Source organism: Panthera uncia (genome assembly GCF_023721935.1).
Source record: "Panthera uncia isolate 11264 chromosome B2 unlocalized genomic scaffold, Puncia_PCG_1.0 HiC_scaffold_24, whole genome shotgun sequence".
Classification (NCBI taxonomy): Eukaryota; Metazoa; Chordata; class Mammalia; order Carnivora; family Felidae; genus Panthera; species Panthera uncia.
This window is the reverse complement of record NW_026057580.1, coordinates 9,656,545-9,667,569: the sequence shown is the minus strand read 5'-3', so window position 1 is coordinate 9,667,569 and position 11,025 is coordinate 9,656,545. Positions and strand designations below refer to the sequence as shown.

Here is an 11,025-nt window from a genome sequence, read left to right as displayed (position 1 = left end):
TGTTAATCTGCTGCCAGTCATAGCCAATGTAATTTTCATCTCATTCATGGTCTTTTCCAACTAAAGAATTTGAATTTGGGTCTTTCTTTTAAATGCATATTTCTAGTGAACTTTTTGAATATCTAGAATACAGTGAACTTTTTAAATATCTGGAATATAGTTACAACATCTGTTTTAATCTCCTTGTCTATTTTTTTTAAATTTTTTTTTAACGTTTATTTATTTTTAAGACAGAGAGAGATAGAGTATGAACAGGGTGGGTCAGAGAGAGAGGGAGACACAGAATCTGAAACAGGCTCCTGTCTCTGAGCTGTCAGCACAGAGCCGGACGCGGGGCTCCAACCCACAAACTGCAAGATCGTGACCTGAGCTGAAGTCGGCCACTTAGCCGACTGAGCCACCCAGGCGCCCCTCTCCTTGTCTGTTAAATCTCTAACACTTTCATCAGTTCCATGTCAATTTTAATTTATTGATTTTCTGTTCATTATGAGTTGGATTTCCTGCTTCTTTCCAAGCCTCGTAATTTTTGATTGGCTGTGAATTTTAACTTGAACTCTGCTCTGGAATAAAGTTAGATACTTGTAAATAATTTGATCCTCTTGAGCTTTGCTTTTAAGGTTTGTTCATCAGTATTGGATCAGTTTAGGTCTAATTATTCCCTGCCACTGGGGCAAGATTCTTCTGGGTACTCTACTCCATATCCACGGAATTTACCAGGTTTTTCAGTATAGTTCACAGGAGCACATTCTCTTCTTACCCCTATTTAAACACTAATTATTGTTTCCTCTAGTCATTTCATTTTAATATGACAGTTTTGATTGGAAGGAGAAGAAGGCCTTTTCCTTACCTCTGTTGGTGTCTATACTTAGAATTCCCCAAAATATATAGTTATTTCCCTTATTAATATCTTGGGCAAAGCAGTAATAAAATGTCTCTCTCTTTCTTTAATAAGATAAATACTTCAATATGCTTTCACTGCATTAGTTTTCCCAGACTGCTATCATGTTGACATCACCACATTTGTTAGAATTGGATTGTGATTGATATTTATTTTTTCTTTCCTCAAATTATCCTTGCATTTAAGATATAGCTTAGCTTGCATCAAATTATAATTTGACTTTTCTCCTTCAGCATTTGAAAATAGCACTATTTTGTCACTTTTATTCAGTGTTGCAATGGGAAATGTGAAGAGGTTTATCTAACTTTTACTCCTTTGAATACTGCTTTAGAAGTGCTACTTAAATTATGGTTCACACACCAGTGAACTATATTAACTGTTTCTTACCACTTCTTTACAAGATAAAGATAGAAATAGAGTATTTCTAACATTTAGAGTAAATTGACAGAGAAATTTTAAGAATGTTGAATCTAACAATAATTACAACTTGTAATTGTATGCATTTGTTTTTTATTGACTTCATTTTACAATAATTTGTTTTAGAAAATTATCAGTCTGTGATATATTAAATATAAAGCAATAAACAGCACTTATAACAATAACAACTACAACAAAAAGATTCTTCTCTTGCAATTCAGAAACACTGCTGGATATAGTCAGAAACGCTGGTCACAGGGACTCATGGACCTTCAGGCCAAGAGGCCTGATAATCAGTGAGCCTGAGGTCACCCATCAGAACTGTAATCTGGGTGGCTCAGTCGATTAAGCATCTAACTTTGGCTCAGGTCATGGTCTTCTGGCACTCACATGCTTCGTGAGGTCAAGCCCTGCATCAGGCTCTGCATTGACAGTGTGGAGCCTGTTTGAAATTCTCTCTCTCTCCCCCTCCCTCTATCCCCCTCCCCCACACTCTCTCTCTCTCAAAATAAATAAACAAACTTAAAAAAAAACACCCTAGCAATCTAGAGTTTACAGAGAATGGGCTATTATCCTCACAGTATGGGTTCTTCCTCTAAGTCACTTAATGTTACACCTATAAGGAGAGCTTCATGGATTTAAGGTTGAAGTAAGGATAGAGTGACCCAGAGAAACTTGCCTGGGTGAAGGAGAAGATGTGGGTACCCTCAGTCATGTCATAGAAAGAAATGTCATTATCCTCACAATCCAAAAAAATCACAATCTTTTGTGGACACTTTTTTATCAAGAGACACTCTGGCAGAGAAATGTTTTGGAGGTAATAGGTGAGAGCCCTGTATTCACATCCTTTCTTCTCTAAGACTCTGAATTTCTTGTTTTTTAGATCTTTGGATAACTCCCTGCTGTCTGTGGGATTCTCATAAATGCCTAGAGTCCACTCATCAGCATCCTTAACATCCACTTCCCAGTAATGTTTTCCTGAGGTGAAGTCTTGCTGATTCAGTGTGATAAGGTTGCAGTCTCCTTGCTTATCCCTGAGAGATAGATCGTGTGTTTCCTCTTTGAAGTTCTCTTTTCTCTCTGGGTCAGAATTATTCTGATGAAAGATTTCCTGATTTACAGTCACAGTGGCTGAGGGTAAAGAAAAGGGAAGGGAAGGGCCAACATTATATATTTCAGAAAGTTGTGCAAGCGAAACCTTGGAAAACCAGGATCAAGTAGTGAAAGAACACCTATCCCCTGAATGTGTGTGTACTGGGGGAGGTAGAGCTGTGGAGTGCTCTCACCTTGGGTGCAATTTACTTATCTCTTCTTATATTACCTATGTTATTATCAATGTCTTGGCAGAGTGCCAGAATGAGCTGAGACTTGTAGTGTTTACTTGAGAATAGTGTTTTTCCATGTTCTTTACAAATTAGAACCATGTTCTTCAATTAGTAACAGACTCCATGTCAGCTGACCTCTTTAAAAAGAAGAGTTGAGTTACTCTCACCACTTTGAGCACTTGTTACTCAGTTGGGGATCTCCTCAACAGGGGCTACAATTTCTGTTCAGAACCAAGTGGAACCCCCACCACACACACACATCCACACACAGAGATGAGAAAGCGTGGCCATTATATGAAAGCAGAAATGCAACCAGAGTAGCTAATCCCAGCAGCAACTCTCAGTTCAGGCCAACAGTTAATGATCTTCATGTTCTTGCTTCTCTTTACCAGAATAATCGTACTTCTGTCTTTTCAACTAGGAAGTAATGTTAGGAGGGAAAAATAAGGTATCCTCAGGTAGGTTGGAAAGGAGTCAGAAAAGTAAACAAAGAGCCACTCACCAGGCTGGAACTGTTCCTTCCTCCAGTCTGTAAAAGAGCAATACAAATTGAGACTGTGATGGAAGCATACCCACAGAATGAAGATGAGGTACACACTTCCTCTCCTGGATCATTGCTGTCTCTTCTCAGCTCTCTTTCCGTCCTCCGCTGAGCCCCTTGAACAACGGCAGTGTCCAGAAACTACAAGACAAAGGATGTACTTCCTGCCTGCTGTCTCAGATTAGAAACAATCCCCTCAACTGAGCTGATGCTGCAGAAATAAGTCTGGGGAACACTTGGAGCAGGGTCTAGTGTCCTAGGCACCTAAGACTTTTGTGGGACTCCTCACTGAGGATGAAAGTTATAAAATGTCATTGTATATTTTGTTTTGTTTTGTTTTGTTGTTTTAGGGTTTTCCCAGCCTATGACCACTTTAGAGTAGAGTTAAATTTATGACCAAGGTTTTTAAACGAAGCTCTTTTATTTGGACACTTGTAATCAGATTTTTAATATTTTTCTCCAGAGACAGATTTCTCATGGGGGATAGAACTACATCTGCTTCTGCCTGGGGCCACTTCTCTTATGATAAGATTTATGATTTTATTTAAAGATTGGATATTCTCTTAGTGTCTTGGGGCAATAGGCAGATAAGAACTTATCCATAATTCTTGATGGCCTCTCACTGACCTGCCCTCTTCTAAGAAGGGTAGTACTCTATATACAGAATCAATGAATATGTGAGTCAAGAAGGACATCTGTGATCATGTTTTCCAATCTCTTCATCTTAGAAATAAGGAGGCTGAGGTAAAGAAAGCAAAAATGACTGAATTCCTCAGCTGTAATTAACTGATATATTTGGAACTAAAACCCACATATCCTCATCCTTACTATACTATGCTTTGCTCTCTCTTGTAGAATCATGGAACATGTTAAAGCAGCTCCGGAAAGAAAGCTCTTAACAGAAACTGCTTACCTGACTTTAGCCTTTGGGAGGGGCTTCTTTTTTTTTTTTCTTTTTTTATTTTTATTTTTTTTAATATATGAAATTTACTGTCAAATTGGTTTCCATACAACACCCAGTGCTCATCCCAAAAGGTGCCCTGGGAGGGGCTTCTTGATCCTCTCTTACCAAAGCATTTACCAGACTGTGTGCATTTGCCTGGTTGTTAGCTTACTCACCCCTCCCACCCCAAGTTTAAGACCATTCAAGTTCTAAATGGTCAGAGATCATGGCTATGCACCAACATCTAACACAATATCTGGCATATAAAAATTGCACAACTGTATGTTTAAGGAATGACCTAGTATGCTTTTGAGGTCTAAGTCTGTATTACATATGCACATACACTGTCTTAAACACATACAGTACATGGGCACAGGTATTAGAAGATATAAAATAGCCAGTTCCCTCTACTACCAGATAAACATATTTTTACAAATAATATTAAAATATTTTGAGAGATTGTTTTCAAACTTAAACCTTGTTCTTGTGTACTGAACTTTACTTTCTTTATTTATAGTAAAATAAATAAAATCATAATATCTTTTTCTCCAAATGTGAAATGTAACATTATCTTCTCTTTTGAGCTTTATTCACAGTATAGGAGTGCTGATATAATATAGGCTATTCTTTATTCTTCTTAAATCTCATCAAAATCGCTCTGAATTCTTTCTCTTCCTTCTCCATTGTGGATAGGTTAACAATTTATGTCAAGTCCTACTCTAGTCATGTGGAATTTACCAGTCAACAGTTATTTCTCTTTAGCTCTGAAAAATAATTGAACATTTGAGCTCCCAAATACAAAATACTATAGATTGGTACCAAATAAATCTTCACAACTTGCAAGGGGATGTGTGCTTGTGTGTGTTTATGTCTCCGCTTATTATACTCAGAATATGAGAGTCTCATGGAAAGATCTAAGTCAGAGAGTTACTTACCAGGATACAGCAGGGCCTTCTTCCAAACTAAAACAGAACAAATCCAGTTAAGGCAAGCCAAGATATCCGGAGCCTCACATTCTTCTCCTTCCCCCTTATTTTTTTCCACCAATCGCTATTAAATCTTTCAGTCTTTCCCTCTGAGGAGAGGGAGCTTAGAAAGTGTTGGACATCAAAACATTGAGTGGTGTGGGAAACCCAGTTGCTTACCTTCATCGTATAGTGCCTTTCGCTGTTCTGAAAGAAATGACATTCAGTGAGAGACCCAGAACAGATGTCAACAGGGGAGCAAATTCTATACAGGGCATGAGAAGAAGCAAGACTCACTAAGTTCTTCCTTGAGGTTCTCTGAAAGAAGAGATAAAAAATCCATCAAACTGGGTTTTCGCTGCTCTTGAGTTCATGGAGTAGCTGAATCAATTCCATGTGGCCTTCCCTTAAGGGTCCATAGTTAAGTAGGTGAGAAGGATTAGCAATCTAATCTTGACAAGTGCTAGGAAATGACAATCTAAAAATGACAAGTGCTAAGAAAAGTTACATGGGAAATGTCATGGGGTCACTGAGGAAGGAGGGCCTATGCTTCATGAGAAGGTAGGAATTTTTAGGTTCTTCAGAAGCTTATTCTTGAAGGAAGAATAGGAGGATAAGATGGGGGAAGACATTTCCAGAAGGACAAACAGCAGCATAGGTTGGGTACAGATGCATGAAGGGCATGGTGTGGTTTGAGGAGCCCCACCTTAGAGGCCTGATGATCACTGCCCACAAATCTCCAAGCTTCCCACATGGTTTTCTCCTTTCCATAGGATTCCCAGCTTTATGGAATTCTTGGTACCCTGTATTTTCCCTGGGGTCCCTTGGCAACCTTTTATTTTCCCATGTACATTATACAACCTATACCCCCAGCTGTTCCATGAACATCTGATTTGTCCTGCTGTTCCAATTTACCTTTCGCCTTAAGTGCCAATTCCTTTTCATTCTCCATCTGATCTCTTTCCTGAGATTCTTTCTTCCTTTTCTTTACTTCTCTTTCTTTGGCTTCGTGTTCTCTCCAGCCAATGTAGCTGATCCCAGTGAGGAGTACCAGCACAGGGACTGTCCCAACCAGGGCTGCCTTCCATGGAGACATCCTGGGGAAGAAGGGCTCTGACACAGGCATGTGAAGACACAGTGAGACTAGCCTAGAGGCTATCCTGCCCTCTCTCCAAGGCTCCCTCAACTCTGTTTCCCCCCTTCCTCTCCTCCCCACACCTCAACTCTGCCTTGGGGTTTGTGCCTCACTCACCTGGGAGGAAGATGGCTGACACTTTCTCCTGACCAGAGAGGGGATTCTGGATGGAACAGGTCACATTGCCCAGAGAGCTGTCTGTGACCACAAGAGATGCTTCCACATGGAAGAGCCCATCTTCATCTTGGGTGTGAGACTCAGTGAGAGACTGTAGCTTCACACCCATCATGTCACTCCACTGTACCCTGGGTTTTGGGAACCAGCCTTCTGCAGAGCACAGTACTCGTATCCCACCATCCTCGGGCCCCATCATGTGAACACGAGGCACAGAGCCCAACCCTGAGGAGAGAAGGCATGTTCCTAAGGCCTGTGGTCCTTGGGGTTTAGAAGCCCCTAAGGCTGAAGGCCAAAGTGCCCTCACTAGACTGATGAGCAAACTGAAGCTCAGAGGTCAAGAAACCTCTCATAGTGAGTGTTAGGTCAAACTGTGATTCAGTTTTGAAATCAACTTGATGCCTTTGCACTATATTTGGACAAGAAAGCTTTGGGGTCATTTCATGGATAGGAAAAAACAGGTACAATTAAAGCTATAGAAGGAGTTTAATTCTATAAATTGTCTTTTCCTACTGAATGTATAAAATTCTACTAATGTCTGAGCGTGTCAGTACCGATCTGAATTAATATTAGTTTATTTTCTGGAGTCTTTTAGGATACCAAAACAACCCTAAAAATATTGCCCTTTTTGGTGTTTAAAAGTGAATAGAGTATGTAGTCATATCCTCACTGTATAGTTTAGGAAACTGATATCCTGCAAGGTAAATTAGCATATCAATATCAATATATGGAAGATCATAAGAAATGCCACATTAGGAATCCAAATGTCCTCATTTTTCTCTTTGCTTTACACCATGATGCACACTTCTGTGCCAAGTTGACGTACCTATAACATGCAACTCCACAACGGCTTCTTGGGAACTGTGACCATCTTTAAAATGACACCAGTACTGGCCATGATCAGAAGCACGGACATGTTGGATCAGCAGGGCCACACCCCCTTTGCTGATGGAGTCCCTCACCAACTCTGTCCTGCCACGGTATTCCAGCATTTGCTCCCCACTTTGTTCCTGTCCATTCTGGTACACAAGCACAGCAGGGGAGAGTTGGGCTCGGTACCACCGGATGTGCATGTGGGTTGCACTCTGCTCAGGCGACAGCTGGCAAGGCAGAGTGGCATCTGCCCCTAGCAGAACCACGATTGGCTCAACCGGTCCCTTTACAGAAAACCCGGACACTGCATGAAAATCAGACAGATTGGGGGAATGAGTGAGGGGTAGACAAAAGCCCCAACTGCATTTTTCCTTTTTTTAAGATTTTTTTTTTTTTTGAGAGAGAGCACGTGTGCCCATGCACACATGTGCACATACAAGCAGGAGGGCAGAGAGAGAGGGAGAGAAAGAATCCCAAGCAGGCTTCACATTCAACATGGAGCCTGACTTGGGGCTCCATTTCCACACTGTGAGATCATGACCAGAGAAGAAATCAAGAGTCAGTAGCTTAACCCATTGAGCCTCCCAGGTTCTCCCATTTAATACATATATACGTATACACAAGGAAGAGCTTTTCTTTATGATAAATTCTTGTAGAATTGCTGAATCAACATGTATAGAAATGAAACATTTTAATACTCCCTGCCTAACTGACATCAAATTAGAGATGTTAACAAAAAAAATATCATTATTGTAAACTCATGCCTGGTTTGTCTATAAACCTGGAGTCTGAAAACTTCCTGAGGGACCTTCGTATTTATGGAAGGACTCAAGTCCCAGAAAAAAAAATTTTGTCAAGCGTCAGAACCAGATAGAGCCCAGAGATCCTGAGTCCAAATTCTTTATGCTCAGACTTGTGTTTTCTTGGCAGTGTGAACATTATAAAGTATGTTTTTAACTGATAATTACATCAAAATTAAGCAGGCTAAAATCACCCATACTCAATAAAGATAAACATAGCTATGAGTTTTTTAAGGTCTACCCAAAGTAATAAGGGGTGTTGATACAAAGATCACTCCCATTCTTGGCCAGAACTTTCCAGCATTCTGTTAGTGTGAACACAGTCACGGTTTTCCCCCAATATTGACTGCCTTTGAGAAGAGATACACTGGCGACTGATGAATGACCAAGTATTTTCATCATCTGAGAAGAGCCATTGAAAACAAGCCAATAAATAAAAAGCCTGAGGGAGAACACTGACCTGTTGAGTACCATGTAGACACCTGGAGAAGGAGGACAGGAAGGAGGAAGCCAGCATAATAGCCAGGAGAGCCCACCATCTTCTTCAGAACAGAAAGTAAAAGCACAAAATATTCACTCTGACAAGGAAGAAGTACTCTGTAGGAGAAGCTGGTGAGTAAGTTAGCAGGAAGAAGGCTTGTAGGGAAAAAAAATCCCCTGTTCAAAGATTTACTTTCATACACAGTTTTTTGGCTGTTATTCCTGACAGACCACTACCAATTCCAACCCCTCCCCAATAGGTTTTCCTTCCCTCTCTTCTTTCTGAAAACCAACTGTTTCTCCAGCAGAGAAACTATAACCCGTTCTCTTGTGCCCTGGGGGTTCTCTTGTTTATCTATGGACTCATCCTCTCACCAAAGCTCTCTTGAAATTGAAAACCCTGAGTTCATTTTGAGAAATGAAAGCAGACACAAAATTAGTCCACTCCTATTAGCCGATCTAACTTCCTCCTTCTTGCATTTATTCACTGATTCATTCATACATTTATTTATTTGTTTGACCACAAATACACTTGTGGCTTAACTCCAGAAAGAGAAAGGAGTTTTCTCTCCATGTGACCTGGAGCTCAAGCCCTTTTGTTTTTGGGATCCATATTTCCCACAAACTCACCTCCACATCACCACACATTTCTTTCTCACATCCAGATTGAGCCAGGGGCTTCCTGGAAACTCCTGATCTCCTCAGTGCAACTACAAGTCCCAGCTCCAGAGACAATTGGTACCTGGTTGTTCTCGTGGTCAGCATCCAAAGGTGTGGCTGTAGGTGCTGGGAGCAGCAGGTTTCTAACCCATCCCTGGATTGGAAAATGTACTTAGGAAGGGGGGCAAATGGAGCTGCCAAGAGGCGCTGACAGGTGAATGCCTCTCCTAGAAGGAGTCTAATGAGGAAGTCACAGCCTGCCTGCAGCTCTTCCTGTTACTTTGAAAAGTAGAGGTAATAGAATTAATCCTAGGGGACTTTGGACTGGGCTAAGATATAAAATGATAGGAAGTCTAAGGTGTGCTTTGGTCAAAAATGCTCACGTCTTCCTACCTGCAAAGGGCTGAAATCACATTATTCAGGGAGGGAGAATCCCTTTCCTGTGTGATATTCAGGGATGTTGGTCATCCCAATGTTTAACTCACAAAGTTAACTGATTAAGAGAACAAGAACCACAGATACAGGCTTCCTCCTATCACACCCCAAATGACACTGGAAGCCACATGCTGCGCTGTGCAGGGGAAAACAAGAGGTCGGAAATGGAGGGCTCTGTACTCTGAGGAACTTAGGGCTGTATATCCAAAAACTTTAGGGCTCCCTAAAGTAACATGGAAATAATAACACAATTGTACAGTCCCAGACATAGAATGTGCTCAAAAGGCGTTTCTTTCCATTTCACATTCTTTCCAAGTCCAAGTCATGTTTTTTCATATCACACAAAGTTGACAGATAATTAGGGACACAAATAGCAATTGCGTAAATATTAGTATGTAAGCCACTAGCAGTGTGGTGAAAGGGATACCAAGATTCTAAATAAATATTCTCTAGAGACAGTGAGGTACATTTGACTCTTTAAAAATAAAATTTATGGAGATATAATTTGCATGCAATGGAATGTATGGATTTGAAATGTACATGCCAATGAAGTCTTACAAATGCTTACACTCATAGAACTACCATTTCCCTCAAAATATGGAACATGTTTGTCTCCTGAAAATTTCCCTCATCTTTACTGTCAGCCAATTCATTCCAGGAAAAACAAACAGTATTTTGATATGAATCATGATAGCTTAATATTGCCTTTCCTAAAACTTCAAAAACAATAAAAAAAAAAATCATACAGCATGTCTGCTTTAGCGTTTGGCTTCTTTGGATAAACAAAATGTTTTTTTTTTGGAGATTCAACCATGTGTATCAGTACATTTAAAATTTTTTTTATTGCTGCATAATATGGCATTGTTTGATTATAGTACAATATGTTCTTTTTTAAAAATTTTTTTAAAAATGTTTATTTATTTTTGAGAGCGAGAGACAAGAGTGTGAGCAGGGGAGGGTCAGAGAGAGAGGGAGACATAGAATCTGAAGCAAGCTCCAGGCTCTGAGCTGTCAGCACAAAGCCTGATGCTGGGCTTGAACTCATGAGATCATGACCTGAGCCGAAGTCAGATGCTCAACTGACTGAGCCACCAGGTGCCCCTACAATATATTTTTCTACAGTTATTTTCAGGGTTGCTTTCCCACCTCTCTCACTCCCTACTCATCCACTCAAGCCCTCTCCCATCACGTAGGGCAGCCCTCCCCACTGAGCACTGAGCTCTGACATCCACCTAATACGTTAAGTCTGAAGTATTTGGGAATGAGAAGGGAACACTGAAAGAAAAAAAGTGAGGGTTAAAGATACTACTTACCTCTTGTTTACTTTGAGATTTCTGAATATGCTTGTGTGTGTATTCTGTTCCCAAATGTAAATAGAT

General features: G+C 40.4%; 1 protein-coding gene across 1 annotated transcript; it reads right to left on the bottom strand.

Annotated features, from left to right (window-relative positions):
- Positions 1-863: 863 nt before the first annotated feature.
- Positions 864-8,686, bottom strand: LOC125938402 (butyrophilin-like protein 1). Its single transcript, XM_049653509.1, has 9 exons — positions 8,532-8,686; positions 7,225-7,575; positions 6,342-6,623; positions 6,005-6,202; positions 5,387-5,407; positions 5,270-5,296; positions 5,060-5,086; positions 3,143-3,169; positions 864-2,446 (listed from the first exon to the last, which is right to left on the bottom strand). Exons 1-9 carry the CDS (start codon positions 8,608-8,610, stop codon positions 1,932-1,934), a joined length of 1,527 nt encoding a protein of 508 aa, XP_049509466.1. The 5' UTR covers positions 8,611-8,686; the 3' UTR covers positions 864-1,931.
- Positions 8,687-11,025: the final 2,339 nt, after the last annotated feature.

Excerpts from the sequence above, each read along its gene's own strand:
- LOC125938402 (XM_049653509.1), bottom strand. The coding sequence starts at position 8,610 with ATGGTGGGCTCTCCTGGCTATTATGCTGGCTTCCTCCTTCCTGTCCTC. Across the intron at positions 7,576-8,531 it reads GTCTACATGGTACTCAACAG|TGTCCGGGTTTTCTGTAAAG; the intron begins GTCAGTGTTCTC and ends ATTTTCATGCAG. Across the intron at positions 2,447-3,142 it reads GAAGGAACAGTTCCAGCCTG|CCACTGTGACTGTAAATCAG; the intron begins GTGAGTGGCTCT and ends CTTTACCCTCAG.